Raw genomic sequence first — 26,244 nt, 5'->3', positions numbered from 1 at the left:
GGTCTGGTTTGGATTTCAGGGGAGACCCCACGCCGTTTTAAATTAAAAAAAATCTATTGCCGCCAATGTTTTTTTTTCATTCAGCTGTCAGTGGGAAAGCCCTTTGACAGCTGATGACTCATCAGCGGGGGTTCACCCAAAAATACATTTTTAACATTACATTCAGCCGAGTTGTCCTTATGACAATCGGCTGTTTTTTTTTTTTTTTTTCGTACATACCGTATTTCACCGCCGTTTCCGGGTATGTCTTCTCCGGGACTAAGCGTTCCTATCTGATTGACAGGCTTCCGACCGTCGCATACTACGCGTCACGAGTTGCCGAAAGAAGCCGAACGTCGGTGCGGCTCTATACGGCGCCTGCGCACCGACGTTCGGCTTCTTTCTGCAACTCGTGACGCGTAGTATGCGACGGTCGGAAGCCTGTCAATCAGATAGGAACGCCCAGTCCCGCAGAAGACATACCCGGAAGCGGCGGTGAAAATAAGGTATGTACGGGAAAAAAAAAAAAAAAAAAAAACAGCCGATTGTCATTAGGACAACTCGGCTGAATGTAATGTTAAAAATGAATTTTTTGGGTGATCCTCCACTTTAACCACTTAAGGACCGGACCAATATGCTGCTAAATGACCCAAGGGGTTTTTACAATTCGGCACTGTGTCGCTTTAACAGACAATTGCGCGGTCGTGCGACGTGGCTCCCAAACAAAATTCGCGTCCTTTTCTTCTCACAAATAGAGCTGCATGTACCGGGGGGGGGGGGGTCCCAATCAGACCCCTGACCCACGTCTAGGCAGGGATGTACAGGTACGCTGATGTGCCTGTCCGTGCCATTCTGCCGACGTATATGTACATGCGGCGGTCCAGAAGTGGTTAAGTACGCAGCGGCTGGCTTCTCAACCCACTCCTTAAAGGGGGTTGTAAAGGTTTGTTTTTTATTTTCTAAATAGGTTCCTCTGAGCCGTTCTGGCTGGGGGTTAGTCAGCTTGCTCGCCCCCTCCCTTGGGTTTACATCCCTGCGGGGAGGCGCTAAGAACACACCGCAGGGATGTAGTCCCAAAGGAGGGGGCGAGCATGCTGACTAACACCCAGCCAGAACGGCTTGGATGATGGGGGCAAGCTTACCGAGGAGGAACAGGAAGTGAAAAAAAAACATTTAGAAGAGAAATCGAAGGAAAAGGTAAGTAAACCAACAATGCACTAGCTTAAAGGAACCTATTTAGAAAATAAAAAAACAAACCTTTACAACCCCTTTAACAACCAGTTATTCACTGTGGCCTAATTGGGAAAAGCTTTGCCCAATCAGGGCTTAGAATGCACTGGGCAGTGCAATGTGGGGCGCTCGGTGGGTGAACATCCCGCTAAGCGCTCTGCGGATTCGGGTGTTTGCCAAATGGGTGAACAGGTGATGTTCGGGCCGAACTTTGCCCAACTCTACCGGTGACATATTTTCTTCTCCTAGATTATGTATAAAGTGTGAATGCTGCTGTGTGCTGTGAGGAGGTCATCTGATGTTCATTACAATGACACAAGCTGCCTACTGTTTTTTTTTTTACTTTATTGAAATAATACAAAATGACATTTAATGTGTTTAGGCACTGTATCGCGTTGTGATGTGGTGTAGTACATTATAACACACATAAAAATGCAGCACATCAGCGCAGCGTAGTCGTGTGAACTGAGCTATGAGGACATTAGTGGAATTGTCTGGTCTCTGCATAATTGCAAGCTCTTTTGTATCAACCCTTGGCTTTCTATTGCATTTTATAACACATTTGATTTCCCCTCATGGTAGTATACGGCCCATTCTATTCTGTATAGACATCACCCACACTCCACTCACACTCTGATCTCAGGTTAGAGACCATTAACCCTCTCCTCCCCGCCCCACCACACACTGCCAGCCCAGGAATCAGCCGGAGGGTGCGCGCGGCTCCTTTAAGGGGAGCTTCCTGACGGGGAGAGTCATGCAGTGGGGATTGGTCACATGACCCGAGTCTTGTGACTGGCCGCACACATTACAGGGAGGAGGACACCTGACAGTGTGTAGTGACCGGCAGACGAGGGATCACCTGGCCGGACTCAGCATGGATAACAAGCCGCTCCTAGAGGACCGACCTCCCGCCTACAGCCCGGCTGTACCAGGGAGCTACGACTATGGGCAGCAAGCCAACTATGGAACTATTCCGGGAGCCCCCCAGACCGCAGCCCAGACTCCATACCAACCTCCTGCCTACCCCTACCACACAGGAACCGGTAGGTATATCTGTATAGGAGAGGGCACTACTCTCCTCATCATCCTCACTATTCTACTAATACTTCTGAAGGCTGGATGTGTACATTAGAAATAGCCAATCAAAATCATTGTATGTGTATATGTGTGTGATTATTTTTTTATATATAATGTCTCTCACACACAAAACACAACAATTTGTGTGTGTGTACACACACTGACTGCTCTGTGATTTTGATTAGAAATACATATAATAATAATAATAATAATAATAATAATTAATAATTATATATAATTTTGACCTATCTAATTTATTTTTGTGGTGCTGATACAATACCAATATTTTGGTCACCTCTCAGGCCAATAGCCGATATTGTGTGCCGATCTTCTGTATATTAAATTTTTCATTTATTTTTTTGCTGTCAGTGGTACTCTTTATTGAGGGATCTATAGCAGTGGTCCCCAACCTTTTTGGCACCGGGGACCGGCATTGTGGATGAAAATTGTGCCAAGGCCCGATGATGCGGGCCGACGATACGGTTTTTCGCGGCCTATATGGCACTTCAATCATCACAACACCATGGTTAATCAGGATGATTGAAGCACATTATTTTTATTATTATATTGTAATATAAAATTAAATAGTTAAACTCACCATAATGCAGAATCTGCCACCAGATGCAGAGTGCCAGCCACATGCCACCAGATGCAGAGTGCCAGCCACATGCCACCAGATGCAGATCCCCCCCACAGCTTACCTCTCGCTCTCCCTGCCCTGGATGTCACAGCTGAGCGCTGCCGCTGTTGTCCGAGCGCTGCCGCTGCTGCCTGGTTTCACTCGCAGAGGGGGGAGGCGGCTGAACAGCGGTGATGCGGGCGAGCCTGCTTCACCCCTAACTGTGTGGGCAGAAGTGCGGTGGGGCTGTGTGGGTGAAAGTGCGGTGATGGCGGCGATCTCTCTGCTCGCCCGCCACCGCCGCACCTCAGATAGCGCAGGCTTCGCGGCCCACCAGCAAACAGGCTGCGGCCCGGTAGTGGGCCGCGGACCGGGGGTTGGAGACCACTGATCTATAGGACCCCAAACTCCTCCTCTGCCCTTGAAAGTATTCAAAATGTCAAGATCTGTGTGTGTGTGTGTTTTTATTATATATATATATATATATATATATATATATATATATATATATATATATATATGTGTCATGACATCACTTCCTTATTACTAGATCTGGGAACGAAGCATTGGCTTTGTTCGGGTCTTTGGCCGGGACGGTAGAGCCTAGGCGAGGAGAGGGTGGAACGTCCCCCTCCTGCTGCTTGTATTGGCAAACAAGCAGCTGCTGGCTGGTTTTATCAGGCATCACCCTGATAAAACCCCTTGAAGTAATATCGGAGATATATAAATAATTTGAAAAAATTGCGGCAAGGAAGAGAAGAGGTGGTGAAGACGTCATGTATGACGAAACATGTAGGGTACTGCTACACACTGATGTCATTACGTGGGCATTTGACCCTGAAAGTATGGGTGTTTTTTAGTATAGCTTGCCGGCTGTGTTTTCTATGTTTTTTTTATGTGGGTATATCCGTGTGTGGGTTTTATTTTTTTTATTTTTTTTTATGATGCTACACTATTGTGGGCAGTGACACATGCCTCCTCCTCCTGTGTCATTCCTGTCGTCCCCCCCACCCCCCCCTTTCTTTTGATGGCTGTCGGCATCAGCAGGGCAGAGAGAATTCTCTGCATAGAATCAGGAAATACTTTTGTTTTCCTCTCTTGTGATCTTGACAATCATGACAACGATTTATTTGTGCGGCTCTACCTATAGACAAGTCTAAAGGCCCATACACACGATCTGACTTTTTGACAACAAATGTCCGACGGACCTGTTTGATCGGACAATCCGACCGTGTGTACGCTCCATCGGACAAATGTTTTTCGCTTTTTCATTGGACAAATGTTCGGTGTGAATGCTCTCAAACTTTTTGGCAACAAACGTCCGATGGAGGCTAATCCGTTCGTGTGTACACAAGTCCATCGGACTAAAGCCCAAAGTATAAACGCGCATGCTCAGAACCAATGCTAAAGATCAGATAATGGCAGCCGTTTCCCAAAGGGTGGCGGTAAAGAGCTGAAAAAACACGTGATTTGGCTGAAAAAGTCCTGCCGTGTGAATGCAGAACAAGTTAACGGCCAACGCTTTGAACAAAAATCCACAGGAAAAGTCAGATGGAAGTCCGATCGTGTGTATGAGGGTTAAGGCTTTCCTATGGGTAAACGGCAGTAAAGTTTACTTCCTCTTTAACCGGGCAGCATTGAATTGTGTCGCATGATACAAAGCCACAACTAAACCCAGAATATCAGAGGTCCTGCAGATAACGGAGCAACGTGGTACAGAGCAATCTGGAAACTTTAAATTGGGGTATAAGAGGAGGGGTTGCAAAAATAATTGTATTATATCCATAATTGGTTTGAGTGCCAAAATCCCAGAGTCCCATTATCAGGGCTTTAAATTCTGTATCAACATTTCTAATGGATTAAAAACACTGCAAAGCTTCCAGATAAGTCTTGGCCAAGGTATAAAATGGTGCTTATTCCTGTCATTGGCAGCAGTCTATTCATTCCTTTGGTGCCCCTTTGCAAAACTTTCAATAAAGTACAGTAGAAATGCCAATGGGCGTCACAAATCTTGGGGGCACTTCCCTCATCTCCATCTAGTGTGTTCTTGACTTTTAGGCTCCATTCACCCTAATGCATTTTTTTTATACATTTTGCAGAAATGCAGGGAATTTTTTTAACATGGTTTCCTATGGCAGGGCTCGACAAATCCCGGGCGCCAGGTCGCCATGGCGACTAGAAATGGGGCCCTGGCGACTTGGCTTGGAAGGGGGGACAAAAAAAAATAAAAATAAAAAATGTTTTTTTTTTTTTTTTTTTTGAGCTGGGGCCATCTGGTGGTGAGCCGTTGGTATTACAAGTTAAGCATTACAAGTTAAACAGCAATTCTAATGTCATTTTTCACTATTTTCACTGCCATCTTCTTCCCTCTAATTAGAACCCCCAAACATTATATATATTTTTTATCCTAACACCCTAGAGAATAAAATGGCAAACGTTGCAATACTTTCTGTCATGCCGTATTTGCGCAGCGGTCTTACAAGCGCACTTTTTTGGTGAAAAAATTACACTTTTTTGAATTAAAAAATAAGACAATAGTAAAGTTATCTCCATTTTTTTTTTTTAATATTATGAAAGATAATGTTACGCCGAGTAAATTCATACCCAACATGTCACGCTTCAAAATTGCATCCGCTCGTGGAATGCAGACAAACTTTTACCCTTTACAATCTTCATAGGCGACGTTTAAAAAAAATCTACAGGTTGCATGTTTTGAGTTACAGAGGAGGTCTAGGGCTAGAATTATTGCTCTCGCTCTACCAATCGCGGCGATACCTCACATGTGTGGTTTGAACACCGTTTACATATGGGGGCGCTGCTCACGTATGTGTTCGCTTTCTGCGCGCAAGCTCGTCGGGAAGGGGCACGTTTTCTGGCTCCAAACTTTTTTACCTGGCTCCTAGATTCCAAGCAAATTTGTCAACCCCTGTCCTATGGAACATTTTTTTGTGCCTCTGCGTTTTTGGAAAGGGTAGGGGACTTTTTTCCCCGCAAAAAGCAGCATTTTGCATGTAATATAATTCAATGGACCCGCATCCAAAACGCAAGTGGCACGTTTTGCCGCGATTTGCATTTTTTTTTTTTTTTTTACCTGTTTATAGTTCGTTGTTAACCACTTCCATACAGGGCACGTATACACCTTCCCGCAAAACATGATATTCAAGCGCACTCCCTGTAGATGTCTAAGGTTCATAAAAGGCTAGTATTGGTTGAAATGGAAATAAGGGCCAAAATGTAAAATAAACTAAAGCTGAAAAATAAAAATAAAGATAAAAATAAATATAATATAAAAATAAATATAAAAATGAATATAAAAAAGCAAATAAAAATAAAAATGAGGATTAAAAATGAATGAAATGAAACTGGGATTAAAGTCCAAAAGAAACCAGTGCTATAAAGTGGATATTAAAGTCCATCAATTGTCCATGGCACTGTATAACTACTTTACTATTGCCTTGCTTTAGATGGCTGCCAGCTGACAGATGAAGTGATCTGTATAGAAGCAAAGAAAAAACAAATGCAGCGCCTTCTAAGCGTAGCAAGCTCATTTATTAGTGGTAATGTATGTAAAAAGCTGTAAAAAGCCTACACAGACATGAATGAATATGGGCAAGGTAGTTGTAAACAATCATCCGCATGGTGTAGCCGGTGTGCGTACGGTGTCCTAATGCAGGCAGCGTGGCGATGTTGTTCTCTGAAAGACAGCAGCTACAGGGGCCAAGACACTCTTGGAACCTTCGCGCTGGTATCGGGTATCCACTGCGGACTGCACGTGACGTCACTTCCGGATGCGGGAGGTGCACGCGTTCAAGACTTTCGAGTCTCTTCCTCAGGCTGGGCTCAGCCTGAGGAAGAGACTGCATTTGTTTTTTCTATACACCTTCCCGCCCAAGCCAATTTTCAGCTTTCAGCACTGTCGCACTTTGAATGGCAATTGCGCGGTCATGCTACACTGTACCCAATTGGCGTCCTTTTTCCCCACAAATAGAGCTTTCTTTTGGTGGTATTTGATCACCTCTCCTATATTTTTTTTTTTTTTGTAACAACTAAAAAAAGACTGAAAATTTTGAAAAAAAATACTTTTTTAATTTTTTCTGTTAATTTTTTTGTAAATAAGTAAGTTTTCTCTTTCAATTACGGGCACTGATATGGCGGCACTGATGGACATCGATGAGGTAGTACTGACGGGCACAGATGAGGTGGCACTGATTGGCGGCGCTTGTATGCAGCACTGATGGGCACACATAGGCGGCACTGATGGGCACTCATGGGCGGCACTGGGCACTCATAGGCGGCACAGATGGGCACTCATGGGCGGCACTTATGGGTGGCACTGATGGCTACTTATGGGTGGCACAGATGGGCACTGATAGGTGGGCACTGATGGACACTGTAGGGTGGCACTGATGGACAATGTGGGGTGGCACTGATGGACACTGGGGCGGCACTGATTTAGCTATGTTGCCAGTCAGTGCCCATTTGTGGGCACTGATTGGCATCTTGTTTTTTTTTTTTTTTTTTTTTTTTTTTCACAGACTTTTTTTTTTTCTGCCCTTCCCTGGTAGTCCAGGGTGGGCATCCCTGGTGGTCCATGTGGCGATCCGAGGGGGGGGGGGGCTGCGCTGATAAACAATCATCGCGAACTAGGGGTGCAACGGATCGTCATTGATCCGTGATCCGAACCGAAAAAGATTGATCCGAACCGCACACACGTGATCCGAGGATTGTTTTCTAAAAAAAAATAATAATAATTTGCGCATGTTCAGTCCACACACACAGCGTGGTCATGGCGAATGGAGGAGCTTGAATGCCCCGCGTCATTTAAATCCCCTGTATGGGAGCATTTTGTCTTCCATGTCAAATATAATGATGAAGGAAAGAGGTTAGTGGATAAAACCGTGACGGTGTGTAGGCACTGTGGCACAAGAATGCCATATGACAGTGGGAACACATCAAGTATTGTCACTAGGGGTGCAACTGATCCGTATGGATCAGCACCTTCGGGTCGGGACACACGGCGATCCACGGGGCTCTCCCGGTCCATAGGAAAGGCCGCGGCTTCGGCCTAGCTATCGAAGCGGCGGCCATCGAGGTCCACCCGGCGCGGGGGATGCAGGCTGCTCCTCGGAAGTTTGTGGGCACTTGAGCTCAAAATGTCATTGACTCCTAACAGCCCAGCGATGAGCTCCATGCTGCACCTTGAGGAATCCACACGGGGAGCCGCCGCCTCACCGGGCGTCCTGCTGCTTGCCAGAGAAGAGAGAGGAGGCGATCGGGGGGATCTGTATGGACTGAGCACATAGGGGGGATTTTCACTAGACACTCAGCCCGCCGATCAATGACACTAAAGGGATCTGATGATTGGGATAGTTCAGGTCACAGTAGGGAACTGGTGACACCACTTTCTTACATGGGGCTGCGACTTCCACTTAGCTGCACATATAAGTATTGCGAGATGCAGTTATTTCAACACAAAACAGAGCTTATACGCTTAAATACAGTATTTGTAAATCTGACGGACTGTTTAAATGTGAAAATCAGAGGTGTTCTGTCATATTAGCAATAAACAGTCCGTCGGATTTCCAAACACTGTATTTAAGCACATAAGCTCAGTTTTGTGTTGAGAAGAACTGTGAAATATAAAACTCTGGTGGGTGTAACAAGATTTGTCTTTTTTTTTTTTTATTTTTTTTTTTTGCTGATCCGAAAATGATCCGATTCGAGGATCGATCCGATCCGTGAGTTTTTTGATCCGTTGCACCCCTATCGCGACCCCCCCCCCCCCCCCTGTCAGGAGAGCCGCTGATCGGCTCTCCTATACTCGCGTCTGTCAGACGCGAGTGAGGAAGAGCCATCAGCGGCTCTTCCTGTTTACATCGTGATCAGCCGTGATTCGACACGGCTGATCACGTGGTAAAGAGCCTCCGTGAGAGACTCTTTACCAAGATCGGTGTTGCGGGGTGTCAGACTGACACCCCGCAACAACGATCGCCGCGATGCGCGCCCCCGGGGGCGCGCAGCGGCTCAGAATCCTGAGGACGTCATATGACGTCCATTCAGGATTCTACAACCACTTTGCCAACGTCAATATGTCATTGGCGGGCGGCAAGTGGTTAAAGGAGTTGTAAGTAAATTTTTTTTTTTTTTTGCTTAACTTACTGTTTACAGGGTATAGAGACATAATAGTTAACAGATTCCTTTTAAAAACGATTAAAAATAGATAAAAATCAATCCTATAATGTACCTGTAGTTTCGTTTTTCCATGTTGTTTCCTGCCTCTGCTGTACAGAGCCAATACAGGGCAATGATGGTTTGGAAAACGAAACTGATTGGTGCTGAGGGGTTTTAGACGGACAGTAATCACACCTCCTTGATTAGTGACCACAGAGAGAAAGCTCCCAGCACTGTGGTTATCAGGAAACAGACAACCAGGAAGTGTGGAGATCAGAGAAGAATTACAGCAACTTGAGAGCAAAACAAAACAACAAGGACATGAAAACAGCACTGCATTAAGGTAAAGGAAGCTATTAAGATAAAAAAAAAATCCTTTACAAACCCTTTAAAGGAATTGTAAAAAAAAAAAAAAAAACTGCTGGGGGGAAAAAAACAAAACAAAACGCGGTAAAAGCACTGCAAAAACGCTCAAACATGCATAGGTGTGAATCGAGCCTAAGTTATACAAAAATGTAAGGGTTCCATTTGGGGTCTCACTTTAAATTTGGTAAACCATGAAGGGGAAAAAAAAGGTTTTACCGCCCCCAATCCCTAGCCTCTTTAGCTGCTGAGGCGGCAGCCAAAGGTGTACACATGCTGCAGTAGGTATTAAGTCCCCTGTTGCTTTTGGTGGGTGATACCACCTGCCAATCATGACCCATTCAAGTAAATGGGGGCCACTCTGCAAGCGCCCTGCAATTGCATGCTCCTGTGGGGTCCAAGGGGCTAAAGCAGGGGTGTGGGAGCAACTCAATGCTGAGTGAGAGGAACAAAAAAAGAGTAATAACAGGAAAGATGGCTAGAGAGAGGGATGGGGGGGAAAAAAACAAGAAATGAACATAAAGAAAGGAGAACAAAGAGAGTGGTACATCCTAAAATGTACCATAAGGGTTTTAATAGCGTACGAGAGGAAGGGACTCAGGGAGCGCTAAATGTCCGTGGGTTAGGGGCACAAATTACTTGTCTTGCCTTGGGTGCTGACGTCCCACGCTACGAAAATTTTACTGTTGGGGGTCCCCACAACTTGGGAAATTTTATCAAGGGGTCACGGCACTTGTAAGGTTGAGAACCTCTGATGTTTGTGCAGTTGGCCATGTGTTCTGGTATGTTTAGCCAAATCCTGCAGCTAAACACACCTGTATTTAAAATGTAGAGATGTGAGTAGGGCTTAGAATGTGAAGTGGCGTTTGCACGCAGTGTCGTCTTACTTTTTAACGTGCTGTTAAAATGTCAGCAGTGGTCCATTATTTTTCTCCACTATGGATTGGTTTATTTCTTGCTGACCCCCCCCATAAATAAAACGTGTTGTTACTTTCAGGAAGGAATCACTTCTGCAATGGTGTTTAATTTCTTTGCTAGTGGATAGATCTTTTGTATTGGTTTCATGGGTGTGTTTGGCTACCCTTTTGTGCCAGGGTAGTGTGCATTCTATATACTTTTTTTTTTTATTTTTTTTTTTTTTTTTGGGCACAGTAATGCCCAGAGACTCCTGGGAAATGAGTGTTGTTTGCCAGGAGGCAATGGGGTCTTAGGACAAGGAAGTAGAACCAGGAACTAGGCAGATTACGAATCCTACCTAGTAACGGACAGATAGAAGTAAGTGACTTTTTTTTTTTTTTTTTTTTTTTTCTAAATGGGTTCCTTTTAAAGTGGATGTAAAGCCACTCTCATCCTTTCTAAACTACTGCCATAGTGCTGATCTATAAGGATATAGACGCCTCCTGCATGTATCCTTGCCTGTCAAATGTCTCCCCTCTGTCTGTTTATAAGAACTGAAAAACTGCAGATTCTGTGGGTGGGTCTGTTGTCTGGAGCTCTGTGGGTGGAGTCGTGATGTCGATAGATGCCACACCCACCTTTACACTCCCCTTGTCAACATGCATTTTTTCCTGTGTATTCCTTACACTAAATTCTGCTATGATCACTAACATCCAGTCAAAATCCAGAAAAGTAACCACATGACTTCAGAAAAGGAGTGGGTGTGGGAATTAAAAAATAATGCCTGTCTCCAGGCTAGTGCATGAGATATGTACATAACCTGTCACTCACAGCAAGGGAGAGGAACGGACAAAGTTTTCTCCTGTTTGTCCGTTTTTTTTTCACTGAAAAAAGATTGCTCAGAGCTGGATTAACTCTTTGTGGCAAGACTGGGCCAAGATGATGGGAAATCTTTTACTCTACACTGTGACAGCAAAAAAGAAAAAAAAAATTGGCTTTACATCCACTTTAAGGTAGTGAATTTTTGGTTAACCACTTAAGGACCCAATGGCATGGCTGGGCACAAGCATGTACAGGTACATCCTCTTTAAGTGCCCAGCCGTGGGTCGCAGGTGCGCGCGGAAGCTCCGTGACCGTGGGACCCGCGGACCCGATTGCCACTGGAGTCCCGCGATCGGTCCCCGGAGCTGAAGAACGGGGAGAGCTGTGTGTAAACACGGCTTCCCCGTTCTTCACTGTGACGCCGTCATTGATCGTGTGTTCCCTTTTATAGGGATACACAATCAATGACGTCACACCTACAGCCACACCCCCCTACAGTTAGAAACACAAATGAGGTCACACTTAGCCCCTTCAGCGCCCCCTTGTGGTTAACTCCCAAACTGCAATTGTAATTTTCACAGTAAACAATGCATTTTTAATGCATTTTTTTTTTTTTTTTTTTTTTTTCTGTGAAAATTACAATTGTCCCAAAAATGTGTCAAAATTGTCCGAAGTGTCCGCCATAATGTCGCAGTCACGAAAAAAATCGCTGATCGCCGCCATTAGTAGTAAAAAAAACAACAAAAAAAAATAAATAATAAAAATGCAATAAAACGATCCCCAATTTTGTAAACGCTATAAATTTTGCGCAAACCAATCGATAAACGCTTATTGCGTTTTTTTTTTTTTTTTTTTTAAACAAAAATAGGTAGAAGAATACGTATCAGCCTAAACCTGAGGAAAAAAAAAATTTTATATATGTTTTTTGGGGGATATTTATTATAGCAAAAAGTAAAAAATATTGAATTTTTTTCAAAATTGTCGCTCTATTTTTGTTTATAGCGCAAAAAATAAAAACCGCAGAGGCGATCAAATACCACCAAAAGAAAGCTCTATTTGTGAGAAAAAAAGGACGCCAGTTTTGTTTGGAAGCCATTTTGCACGACCGCGCAATTGTCAGTTAAAGTGCCGAATCGCAAAAAGGGGCTTGGTCCTTTACCTGCATAATGGTCCGGGTCTTAAGTGGTTAATATGTGAAAGGTGATGTTGTGCCGTGAGAATCGTAATCTTTATTCTAAGCAAAAAAATTGTGATTCTTATTTTAGTCAAAATCGTGCAGCTTTACTGTGTGGCCTTTTCTAGGGTTCAAGCCCCGTCCTGTGGGTCAGCCAGCCTTTGTAAGCTCAGAGCGTTTTTGGATCGACCCTTTAGGGCAGTGGTCTCCCAAACTGCGGCTCGGCAGCCAGATGCGGCCCTTTGCTTGTCTTTATCCGGCTCTTGGACACTATTCCTCCCACAGACGATATTCCTCCTCTTAGACTTGATTGATAAGTAGCAGTAAAAGGGCACATATGAATGTGACTGGTATTTTCCTCTGGCATGTGGGGGAAAATGAGTGACGTTTACTAGATTAAAAATGAATAAATTATAACTGTAGTTTCCAGATATTTTTTTTTTCTTTTTATCTCATATCGCACATGAACTTTGTCATATGACCATTACTGAGCTCGAGATCTATGACGCTAATGCTGTGTGTTTGATCTTGGACCTACCATAAACCTGGCACGTGTACCTGTGAAGAATGTACCATAAGCTATTACAACTGTCCCTGACATTTTGTGGGAACTATGAAAAGGCGGCTCACCCTGTGAAATGGCACATACTGTATAATAACACACAGACCCCTAAAGCCTCCTCTGTACTCAAGAAGATCAAGAACGAACAATACTCTGCCTCCTTGTTTGAGGTTGTTGCATAACTAGCTTTTTTTTATTTTTTTTATATAATATATATATATATATATATATATATATATATATATATATATATATATATATATTATAAATTTGAGCTCTTTGCCATTGCCAATGGTAATCTCTGCCATTTGTTGGTGTCCATTGCAGTACGTGTGGGCTGGGTGTGGTTAGTGGGTGTATACATATTTGCTGTCACTATTGGCGGTTGCCTTGATAAAGGTGAGCTGTTCTCCAATAATATCAGACATGCGATTGCCTTATTCACAAATTTGCTCCTCTGGCCACGCCTTGGTTGACATTCATCCGTTTGCGTTTTTATCAAGTATAGATCGTCCAGGGTACACTTTGGTAACATGCAATGGCCCGGATTCACATACATCGGCGCATATTTATGCCGGCGTAGCGCATCTAATATACGATACGCCGACGCAGCGCAGAGAGGCACGCACCAAAATCACAAAGCCTCCGCTGCCTAAACTGCGCTGGGTTTCCTCCGGCATAAGCTGTCGTAGGTGGAAGTGGGCGTGAGCCATGCTAATGAGGCGTGACCCTATGCAAATGATGGGCCGAGCGTCATACAAGTGCTTAAAACGAACGGCGCATGCGCCGTCCCATGGACGCATCCCAGTGCGCATGCTCAGAATCGCGTCGGAACTACTCCTTAAGATATGTTGAATCGCTGCCTACGACGTGAACGTAACCTACACCTAGCCATATTCACGTACTATGTAAAATACGACGGCTGTGTTCCCTGGTGCAGCCATTTGCACGGATGCTGCTGACTTACACCTGCTTTATGGGGAATAACTTTATGCCGGACGTACGACTTACGCAAACCACGTATATTATGCGCAACTACGTTCGTGAATCGGCATATCTCCCTCATTTGCATATGTGCATAGAAAATCAATGGGAGCGGCAAATGCGCCCAGCGTAAATATGCGCCCACGATACGACGGCGTAGGCAAGTTACGTTGGTCGTAGGAAGCCTATTTTTAGGCGTATCTCGGATTGTGGGCACGGCGCATAGATACACTTGCGCGGCGTATCTCGAGATACGTCGGCGTAAGTGCTTTGTGAATCCGGGCCATAGTGTTTTGCTAAAAATCTATCTGAGCTCTAGTCTTGTGATGCCGCAGCCGAGCAATCGCTTCATCTCTTGGCTGCCCCTCCCCTCCATCCTCGGAGGGGAGCTTCACTGCCCGGTTCCCTACTGCGCATGCGTGAGCGGCGCGCCCTCACTGGTCCCCGTTGTCTCCTGGGACCAGTGTGTTTCCCAGAAGGCAGCTGGGGTGACGGAATGGGGCGTGACTCCCGCGGCAGTCTATTCCGGAAGTGGGTGCAAATACCTGTATTGTACAGGTATCTGCACCCCCCACCTCCCCCTGAAAGGTGCCAAATGTGACACCGGAGGGGGGAGAGTTCTGAAAAGCGGAGGTTCACTTTTTGTGTGGACCTCTCGCTTTAAAGTGGTTGTATACCCGCATTTCCTTTTTACACCTGCAAGGCAAAAGACATAATGAGCTAATACTGTATGCACTGCATATTAGCTCATTATGAAATACTTACCTCGGAACGAGGGGAAGAGAACTTGCCTGGTCGAGCGAGATGTGCGCGGGAGACTTTAATTCGGCAAGGTCTGGCGGCTGCCGGTCCTTTAGCCGAGGATCCCCCCTGTGCATGCGCCGCTGCAATCAGCGGCGCATTGCGAGGGGAATATATCCTTAACCGTAGAGGTTTAGGAGATATTCTCTATACCTACAGGTAAGCCTATAATAAGGCTTACCTGTAGGTAAAAGTTTAAAAAAAGGGTATACAACCGCTTTAAGGCTTACCTGTAGCTACCCATGATTTCTCCTAAACCTGCACAGTTTAAGAGATCTCCCCTGCATGTGCCAATGTCATTGGCACATGTGCACTGGGGTAAACTGAAGCAATGGCACCTATGTGATGTTGCTTAAGTCCATGTGCCATCACTGGCGGCGCATGCGCGGGGAGTGACATCATAGCGACACCGGCCAGTTGCAGCGCCGGAGCCGCGATACCCAGAAGTAACCCCCTAGGAGAGATGCCGCCGGAGGGGGGGACGAGGACTACTGCGGGGGCTTTGATCTAAGGTAAGCAATTCACAATGAGCTAGTATACTAGCTCATTATGCCTTTGTGTTGCAGGGGGGGGGGGGAGGGGTTTACAACCACTTTAACATATGTTAGAATGGCATCCCTGCCATTGTTTACAACATGCAATGAGTCGTCAGAGCATTGCTTAATCCCTGAATATGTAGTTGGTGCTACATGTGGTTGTAAACTCAAAGCAGCCTCATTAGTTGACCCATAGTGCTTTGGGGAATCCTTTGTTCGTGTATTAAATGTTTATCTGTAAACAGATTCTTTGAGAATAATAAAATATAAACCGTTTCAGGCACAGTTTACAATAGTGGGGGCTTTGAAGCCGACATCCCTGCGGCTTGCATACAACTTGTTTAAGAGAAGTCTATGCAAGTCAAGTTTTTAAAGTCGCCCCCAAAGTAGTGCAGAAAACTTTGAGTCTGAGCGATTTGAGTAGTGCAGATTAGAACAGTTCCATTGCTGTTGGTGAAGGCGTGACTTTGAACACTCCAGTTACATGACCAGTCGCAGCAGCGTGAACTGAGGGCTAAAAGTGTGTGTGTGTGTGTGTGTGTGTTGTACGATCTGACATATGCAAGGGCATGTCTTTCCCTCGCACCTCCCTGATTCTAACATTATCCTCCCCCCCCCCCCCCCCCTTCTTTCTTATTTACAACTAAAACTAACCTTCATTTCCGTTTCTACATCGAGAATCTCTGCTCTAAAATTTCCTTGTGATGTCTTACCTGACACATATGCATCTTCATGCTAGATACTACTTTTTGAATGTCATTTAGCAATCAATATATAATTCATCTCGATCTCCATTAAAGTGATACTAAACACATTGTTTCATTTACATTATCCTTTTCTCTTTATGTATATGGATGAGGGTACTTCCCTTTTTTTTCTTCTGGATATACAGCTGTCATGTGAGCCAGCTCTTTCTCAGCCGGTCACCTGTTGGGGGGGAACGCCTTCAGAATACTGGGGAAAAATACATAATGGAAGCGGTATTAACCCAAAAGCAAACATGTATTGTATTGTAGCTTACCAATTATTGGGTGTGACGTGTGTTTTTTTTTTTTTTTTTTTTTTTTTTTTTTGTTTTATCTAGTGATCCAGTCAGTAGGTGTGTTCTTCTTCAAAAGAACAAGCTCTCTTCGTTTACAGGGTTGAGAGAAACTGTTAACACTGGCAGGGGTGCTTACAACTATCAGCTTTTATTTATTCATATAAAACCTTTATCCCAAAAGAGAAAAAAACAACTATTACTGATTATAAAACGTGAACTGAAATCTGGGTTCAATTTGTTGCTGTATTCAAAATGAATACTTTAACACTAACACTAGTTGGCTGTTATTTATCTGAAGTGTATGAGCCCACACGTCTCTATAGTCATGTGAGCTGCATAGACGAGGAAAGGAGGAAATGTATAGCTTATAAGTAAACTGGAGCATGCTCAGTATAGGTGACAACGTCTGGTCTACGCAATCTCAGGCTGCAGTGGGGACATGGACAAAGAGAGGACAGTAAACGGGATCATCCAGGTTTTTTTGACAAATTGGAAAACAAAAACAAAAAAATGAACCCAATAGTGACTGAGGGAATAGCATGTACTGACAGTTTTTAATGGCTCTTTAACATTTCCAAATAATAATGTTTGTTACATTATTGTGATCATTATCTTATCTGACATGACATCAAGGTGTGTGTTTCTCTTGTAGTCTTTCACAAGCTGCTACTGTTCTAACAGTGTTGTGTTTACATTGTTTGCTAGGATAATATTTAACGAATTGTTCATTGCTTAATAGGAGAACTGTTTATAGCAGTTAATTGTTTGTTTTTTAAATATTAGCAACTGTTTACAAAGGAAACTATTTTTGACCACCATACAATTTGTCAATCGCTGTCATGGGTGTGCTCATGTTGTTTAGGGTCAATGTGAAGCATTGCTTCATATTATTCCTACATTGATCTCCTGATGGAATCTGATGTCACATATTACATTTGTGTCCTGATTCAGTTCTGTGTGTGTGTGTGTTTTTGTTCCTACATTTTTGTGATGAAGGAAAAAATAAGACCAGTGTAATCTCTATGGGTGTAGATTTTTGGTGTTCAGCTTTCAGGGATCTACTGTCCATGTACTTAAAGCGGTGGTTCACCCTTAGAGGGCATTTTTTAGCCTTAGATTCCTGCTCGTTTTTACTAGGGGAATCGGCTATTTGTTTTAAAATATGAGCATTACTTACCTGTTTACGAGATGCATCCTCTCCGTCGCTTCCGGGTATGGGCTGCGGGAATGGGCGTTCCTTCTTGATTGACAGTCTTCCGAGAGGCTTCCGACGGTCGCATCCATCGCGTCACGATTTTCGGAAAGAAGCCGAACGTCGGTGCGCAGGCGCAGTATAGAGCCGCACCGACGTTCGGCTTCTTTCGGCTACGAGTGACGCGATGGATGCGACCGTCGGAAGCCTCTCGGAAGACTGTCAATCAAGAAGGAACGCCCGCTCCCGAAGACCCATACCCGGAAGCGACGGAAGAAGATGCATCTCGAAAACGGGTAAGTACAGATCATATTTTAATACAAATAGCCGATTCCCCTAGACCGAACGAGCAGGAATCTAAGGGGAGAAAAAAAAGAAATGGTTGAACTCCCGCTTTAAGAAACTATACTTTCTGTTTTAGTGTCCTGGCCATTGAGCCACGTGGTATAGAAAACCCAGGTGTGTTTGTGCAGGCAGAGGGTGAGGTTTATGGAGACGGCATGAGTCATTGGAAAAAGGACAATGTTCTCGAGTGTTTGCTAGTATTGCAGCCAAGTACTCCATGGAAGTTTAAATATGATACTGACGTCTTATCTCCTACCTCTCTGGTACTCTTGATATCGCAACCATATTGTCTCCAAGAACTGACCTGTTGCTCAGACAGCCCATATTACATCGGCTGTACAGACTCCTACACCCAGCCGAATTTGACAGGTACATGGAGCCCAACTCGGGGCCTGTGGATCTCAGCTGTGGTTAAAGGGGTTGTAAACATTTGTGTGTGGGGTTGTTTTTTTTTTTTTTTTTTTCCTCCACCTTAATCCCAATGGTTGCGCTGCTATCAATCTATCTAATGAAGAGCCGAGAAGCCGTGGAGAGAGCGACGTGGGATCACTCCCAACGGATTTCGGGGCTCATTTAAGTAAACCGAGGGGGGCTGGACACTGCAAGGTGTTTTTTTTCACCTTAAAAGGGGTGGAAAGGTGTGGTGTGTGTGTGTGTTTTTTTTTTTTTCCTAAATGGGTTCCTTTAAGCTAGTGCATTGTTGGTTCACTTACCTTTTCCTTCAATTTCCCTTCTAAAAATTTTTTGGAGTTTGAATTTCTCACTTCCTGTTTCTCCTCGGTAAGCTTTCCACCATCATCCGAGCGGTGGAAAGTCAGCCAGAGCAGCTTACTGAGGAGAAACAGGAAGTGAGAAATTCAGACAAAGAAAAAAAACATTTAGAAGGGAAATTGAAGGAAAAGGTAAGTGAACCAACAATGCACTAGCTTAAAGGAACCTATTTAGAAAAAAAAAAAAAAAAAACGAACCTTTACAACCCCTTTAAGGTGAAAACACCTTGCAGTGTCCAGCCCCCCTCGTTTTACTTAAATGAGCCCCAAATTCCCTTGGGAGTGATCCCACGTCGCTCTCTCCGCGGCTTCTCGGATCTTCATTAGATAGATTGATAGCAGCACAGCCATTGGCTCCCGCTGCTGTTAATCAAATCGATGACACGAGCGCCGAGGCATACACTTGGTGGCTATGGACGCCGAGTGTATGACACGGGATTGAGCCTGCAAGGTAACCCCCTCGGGAGAGAGCTTCCCAGAGGGGGGTTATCTATTGTGGGGAGGAGCCGACGTGGGTACCCAGAACAGGTGGATCAGGTCCACTCTGTGTAAACTAACTGCACAGTGGAGGCTGTGTGTGTGTGTGTGATATATAGATAGATCCTTTAGTGTCACTTTAAGTCAGAACAGCAGATGCATGTCCATTCACTAATATGGGCTCAGCGCTAGGACAGAAAAGTAAATGAAGGTCACCTCACACTGTGTGAATAATCCCTAATTATTTCTGTCATGGATACCAGGGAAAGATGCGTGATTAGAGAAGGGGAGCATGGACACATGACATGCTTTATACTGTTTGAGCTTAAAGTAGTTTGCTGGGCTGACTCCATCTCTCTCCAGTCCAGTGTGAGGGGCTGTTGCATGCCAAGCTAAATTCCATAGACCTGTTTAGATTTAGGAAACCGCATCCACCCACATGGCTGTGCAGAGTTCAGAAAAAAGTGTATTTCTGATTTAGTGTTTGTGGCACTTTTTTGTTTAGAGACCACAGACCGATTATATCAGAATCGATATGGTAAGGGGAAGCCAAAATTATGAACCCTCCCATCTCCTTGGAAAGTTAACAGGATAAACTTTCTCCTTTTATCTACGTAGAAAGGTGTGTGTGTGTGGTGGTGTGTGTATTTTTATTTTTTTGCTAATAACTTTTAAGCAGTTCTTGGCCAACTGTCTCCATGCTGTGAGCACATCCTCATAAAACCCAACTCCAAGATGAATGTGATACACTGGTTATTGCATTAATAATGCGTGAGAAGCATTCAGTGCAGTAGTACTCTGAACCCAGGCCAACGTGATGACTCCTTCATAGGAAGAAGGCACAGACTCTTTTGTAGGCTTCTCCTGTGACTCTGGGGACATCAAGAAGTACATCTATGCTTTACTGCAGATACAGACTGATTTTACTGTTGTGGGTTTAGTAACACTTTAAATGCCCACTCAAGGTGATTGCATTATCACACTGCCTGGTTTTACTGAGGGCATGTCTGCTAGTAGAGCACACACACATTTGCACAACACCCTTGAACCCCACCCACATCCAATAGGAAGCGCCATAAAAAGCCCATGCATGTTCTAGCTAGCGTATATAACTTTAAAGGTATGTGGGTGCTAAATTTTGGTTGTAGGCGGTAGCTCCTGACCTGGTAATATTATGCAAGTAAGAAAATTCATCTAGTACTTGTGGCATAATTCCTTTCATTCACACCAACAATTGGGCATCATTACTGACACCCAACTATTCCCCCAGGCATTGTTTACTCCCACAGGACACAGTCTGGTCCCCCTAAAGCAGGGGTGCCCAACCTTTTGAAGAGCGAGGACCACTTAAGCAACTTGGTAACTGGTCGCGGGCCACAATAAGTGGAGCGGACGGATGACAGATCCGTGTCCACTCTGTATATGCAGAGCGGACAAGGACACGGCCCACTCTACTCTGTGGGCCCCTACCATCCGATCCAACCATATGGAAGGGGACAGTTGGAGGTAGGTGGATGCAAATGGCCACAAGTCCGTTTACATCTGCCGCTCCATAGAGGTGAATGGAGTGTCCATGTGGGTTGAACAGATCATGTGAAAGGGGCCTAAGGTTGGTTTCACACTGACGTGCTGCAGTTTACCTGCACTGCGGGTGCAGCACAGTGGACCTGTGGCTTTCCTGGGTTAGCTGCACATATACTGCAGGTGTGGTGCACTTTCTGAAAGCGCACAAAACTCGCAGGTAATTACAGAAGTCTATGGCACAGTGCAGGTAACCCTTGGGTACACTGCACTGCACCTGCAGATCAGTTTGAAAGCGGCCCAGTAACCACTGCAGAACAGATATGCCCATATATACACTTTTTAGTAATAAACTTCCCTTTAATAACAGTCTTGTATTCAGGTATTGGTGGCTGTTGCTGTCCCAGGCAGAGCGCATTTGGTATCGCTCCGCTTGTGACAGGAGCCGACACTATACAGAAAGTATCGGCTTATGCGGCTCTGCTCCCTCTGCAACCGATGGCTTCCTCTACCGCTGGCATCATTCAGAACGCTGATGTTCTGGGATGGTGGTTCGGCAACCTGCGATCTGGGCTTGCAAACCTGCTATCCCAAAGCAGGAGGTCGCGGGCCACATCAGAGGGCTTCGCGGGCCACATGTGGCCCCCGAGCCACTGGTTGGGCACCTCTGCCCTAAAGTCTAAAGGACAGTAAACTGGATTTTTTGTTGGAAAGTTTGGAGACACAGAGCTTGGATTTCAATCAATTTCCTGCTAAATTGACTGAAATTAGAGCTGTGGATGCCCCATCAGTACCCACTGGGCTCAGCAAAAGTCGATTTGAGAAATTGAAGGATTGGGGTGGAAGATTGTGGGCCAAACAGTGACTGGCTGCATTTGGTCGTATGCTGTGGCTGCTTGAATACAGTGGCCCGTCGGCTGAGCAGGAAGAATCTAGCCATGTATGACCTGTTTTTAATCCAGGTTCAGGAACAGATGATGCATTGTGGGCTGAACCCAGATTTCTTTCATTGTAGATTTCAGTGCCAATGGACTGATGAGTAGACAGAACTAGTTCCTACCAAGGCTTTGGGCTGGAATGACATTTGTTTTGCAATTTATTTTGAATGTTGCATAACTAAGGACAGGCCTTGATTTGTATTGTTTTATGTCAGATTTTAATTTTATTCTTACAACTTTTTTTTTTTTCAGGATACATGGCAGCCGCACAAACAAGCTACCCCAACACTTACACTATAATCCAACAGCCAGCAGCGATGACCTCTGTGGTGGTGGTTGGAGGTTGTCCGGCATGCAGGTAATTTTATGGGAAAAACATTAAAAGTATATAACAATGAGCAGTGATGTGTTGTAACTCATATCAGCCAATCTCAGTTTGGCTTTTCTCCCCCCCCCCCCCCCTTTTTTTTTTTTTTTTACTAACAAGGCAAAGAAGAGTATATTGCCATAACAAGGAATTGAAATTCTACTTGTACAACTGACTTGTTGTTGGTGCACATAATCATCTTCGCTGCTTAATTCAATAAATCATTCAGCATCTGAAAGTGGGTACAATACATATACAGTCGTGGCCAAAAATATTGGCACCCTTGCATTTCTGTCAGATAATGCACCACTTCACCTAGTTGTTGCAATTGCAAATTTTGAGGCATGCTCCATATTTATTTCTTTTGTTTATATTGGTTTGACACAAAGTTGAGAAACAAAGGCCAAATCTGGTCAAAAAAGTGGGGTAATGCTGCGCTGTATAGGGTGGGTGGGAAAGGGACTAGGTGAATATAACTAGTATTAAGAAATAGTGATCCGTCAATCAAATGTAAGACATGTTAAAACAAATGAAACGTATGTAACACTCAAACAAATATAAAGCCCAAATAAATGAACCTTAAAAAGATAAAGTGCGGAGTGCAATTGTGCAAAAACATGCATAACGAAAAAAGTTCTCAAATAGAATGTTGTATTAAAAAATGTATAATATTGCAACAATGTATAAACTTCAGTATTTCATGTACAAACGGCAACAACCTAAAGTGCCAGTGCTGGTGTCAGGTTGCCAACGTGGACATCAAATAGGAAAGTTCTCCTTTTCCCCTTGTGATTAGTGAGGAGGTCCCCTTACCTTACTGCTGTAAGGTAACGGCATATAAAGATCTTTCTAGGTACAAGCGGCATAGACTCCAGCCGTTTCCTGGTGAGGCGTCTCTTGATACTGTTTAACCTAGGACTCTAAACAGATTCTCCCTGTGGGGCCCCGTCTGATATATCGGCAGTGATCCTCACAAAGGGAGATGCATACGCCAATGGTGTAGTAGTTTAAAATATTTATTAATGAGAAAAACACAAATCGGGGTACTCACAAAGTGCATAGAATGAGCAGCATGCTCACACATGTCACCTTTGGTGTCTCGACGCGTATTCGTCACGGTCACGTGACTTCATCAGGAGTTTAATCTGACAAAGGCCAAATCTGACACATTCCGCGCAAAACTCCATAAATGGACTGGAAAACATTATTGGCACCTTCTCAAAATTGTAAGAAATAATTGCATTCAAAGTTTGATACAGTTGAGTTTAATTGCAAATCACAGGAGCATCACAATTAACAGGCGCTGACAATATAGAAATCGCACCGGCAACCAGTTAAAAATTGTCTGTCATGCGGAGCATGGAGAAGAGAGAGAGCAGCAAAAAATTGTCCTAAGAATTAAAAATTGTTGAAAAGCATGGACAATCTCCAAAGTTACAAAGTCCATCTCCAGAGATCTTCATGTTCCTGTGTCCACTGTGCGCAACGTTGCCAAGAAGTTTACATCCCTTGGCACTATAGCTAATCTCTCTAGATGTGGCCAAAAGAGAAAAATGTATCAAGGATTGTTCGAATGATGGATAAAGAACCTCGATCAACTTCCAGACAAAATCAAGCCGACCTTCAGGCACAGAGTACAACGGTGTCGACTCGCACTATACGTCGCCATCTGAGAAGCCAAAATCCTTTTGGGAGAATGTGCTGTGGACATTCCAAACAAACTTGCAGCTTTTTGGTAAAGCCAATCATTCTACTATTTTCAGAAAAAGAAATTAGACCTTTTAAAGAAAAGAATACAGTCAAACATGGAGATTCACTGATGTTTTGGGGTTTGCTTTGCTGCTTAAAGGGGTTGTAAAGGAGTTTTTCATAATAAGCATCCTTTACCTGGAGACATTCCTCTTTTCACTTCCTCATTGTTTGTTTCTGCTCAGAAGTTGCTCTATTTCTTCTCTGTTCTGTTCACTTCCTGCTTGTCTGATTTTACTGACCACCGTGATGGGAGGCTTTACTGCGGTGGTCAGTAACGTGCTCACCCCCTCCTGGGAACTACATCTGTGTGGCAGGATGCTCTCTACGTGTTAGAGACTTCAAGGAGGTGTGAATTACTGGGCGTGCCACAATTCGTACTGGGAAATGTAGTTCTTACATGAACGAACGATGCAAACCAGGAAGTGAATGAGAGAACAGAAACTAGAATGCTGGAGGTGATATAGATGAAGGAATTTAATAGACATTTACTAGTTTTTATTTTATTTTTTTAACAGAATCATTACACTATTCTGTCTGTCTACCTTGCAGACATACATTTTTGGCAAAAAAAATGTTTCCTTTAGTGACCCTTTAAGGCACTGGGTGTCTTGACTGTGTGCATGGTATTATGAAATCTCAAGACTACCAAAGAATTCTGGGTTGCAATGTAGGGCCCAGTGTCAAAGTTGGGTTTCTGTCAGAGGTCATATCGCAGGACAATGACCCAAAGCAGATGTCAAAAAGCACCCAGAAATGGTTTAAGACAAAGCGCTGGAGAGTACTGAACTGGCCAGCAATGAGTCGAGATAAATCTCATAGAGCACCTGTGGAGAGTGCAGCAGTTGAGGAAAAGGAACTCTTCCAACATGAGACCTAGAACAGTTTGCAAAAGAGGAGTGGTCCAAAATTCCAGTGGAGAGGTGTAAAACGAATTGATGGTTACAGGAAGCGATTGCTTTCAGATATATAATATAATAATTCCCCCCCCCCCCCCAAGAGGTGTGCTACCAAATACATTTTCAGTAAATTTTTGCAGTTGTGTGTAACGTGCCAGATTTTTGCTTTTTGTTTCTCCACTTTTTTTGTGTCATACCAATATAAACACAAAAAAAAAAACTGAGACTGCCTAAATATTTTTAATTGAAACAATTTTCTGGGTGAAGGTGTATTATCTGACAGAAATGCAGGGGTGCCAATCTTTTTGCCCATGACTGTAGGTGTGCTGAATGTTAATTGACTCGAACATAATTTGAAATATTAGTAGTTGTGCCCAGGGCTGTGGAGTCGGTAGATAAATGTTTCGACTCCTAGATGTTCCGACAATCTAAATTTAGTAGGAGTCAGAGTCGGTGCATTGTTTGCTGACTCCGAATTCAGGTACCCAAAATTTCCTCCGACTCCACAGCCCTGGTTGTGCCTAGTGTTAAGATGTGACGTGCCTCAAACACTGGTAAGGTGGACCCATGTGTAGCTAAATCCAAGAACAAAAATCTAAATGGTTGCAGCTTGCCTTTCCCTAGATATGGTGGATAAATTTAGTCCCAAAATAAATAAAATTATATATATATATATATATATATATATATATATATATATATATATATATATATATATATATATATATATATATATATATATATATATATATATATATATATATATATATATATATATCTCACACAGGTAGTGAGGACATTTCCTAATGGATTATCAGAAATCTAAACCTAATCCTTCCTGACTTTATTTACAGTCTTTTTGGATTTTTACGTGGTCAACACAGTCATTCCACAGATTCTGAGTTGCTTGTCATGTGAAGATTGTAACAGACAATGTTTGAAAAACATGTCTGTGGTCACATGACGTAATGTAATAATAGAGGAGGAAGAGGTCACTGTGTTCCCTTTTCTGATCATGTGAATTGCGTGTCATGTCAGGATGCTGAGCGTGAACAGTAAGCTGCTATTGTCTCCCAGAAATGATATACTCGGTTCATGTGATCACTTGGGAATTACTTCTTAATCCTGTTAAAAATTCTCATGTCTCTTCTCCACAGATGTTGGTGCAGATTCATGTACCTGTTGGGAAGGGGTGATGAATTTGGTGGAGGCACAATGAGACCAGAGTGTCCATACGGACATTCCATCCTCAATGCAGTTGAACTCCCTCGTTTGAAACCTAGTGTTGGCTGCCTCAAATACTGGCAAGGTGGCCCCCCGCTCAGATGTTGGTGCATCTTGGGGGCATTTTTTCTTTGTGGCTGACAGCAGGGAGTCGGTGGATTCATAGACTGCCTGCAAAGGAATCTGCCAACCACTTGCTGTCAATCAGGAATGCATGGACCCGATGGAGGAGTTGGTGTGTCAGCTTTCCCATCAGGCTCCACCCACTGTCAATGTCACTGGTTGCTAAGAGCCTTAAATCTATGCAAATGACCGCATCCGTTACAGCTGGAGAGAAGGTAGTGGTGGCAACCATGCTTCCCTGCCACACACTGCACAGGGACGGGCACTTTGCCAGTCTCTCTGTAGGCCAACTTACAGTTGGTCTTTTACCTCCAGATTGGTTGTCTAAGAACTGTAATAAAAACTGGAGGTAATTTTGAACTTGCAGCCACATAACATTACT

The 26,244-nt window shown here is 43.9% G+C and overlaps 1 protein-coding gene across 1 annotated transcript in view; it reads left to right on the top strand.

The window, feature by feature from the left end:
- Window positions 1-1,949: 1,949 nt before the first annotated feature.
- BRI3 (brain protein I3) overlaps window positions 1,950-26,244 on the top strand; it is a 30,185-nt gene continuing 5,890 nt past the window's right edge. The window contains exons 1-2 of the mRNA XM_040356793.1: window positions 1,950-2,252; window positions 21,753-21,858. Coding sequence (XP_040212727.1) covers window positions 2,084-2,252; window positions 21,753-21,858 — 275 coding nt within the window. The 5' untranslated portion in view covers window positions 1,950-2,083. The remainder of the gene's footprint in view (window positions 2,253-21,752; window positions 21,859-26,244) is intronic.

Source organism: Rana temporaria, chromosome 6 (genome assembly GCF_905171775.1).
Source record: "Rana temporaria chromosome 6, aRanTem1.1, whole genome shotgun sequence".
Classification (NCBI taxonomy): Eukaryota; Metazoa; Chordata; class Amphibia; order Anura; family Ranidae; genus Rana; species Rana temporaria.
This window is presented reverse-complemented; position numbering and strand designations above follow the sequence as displayed.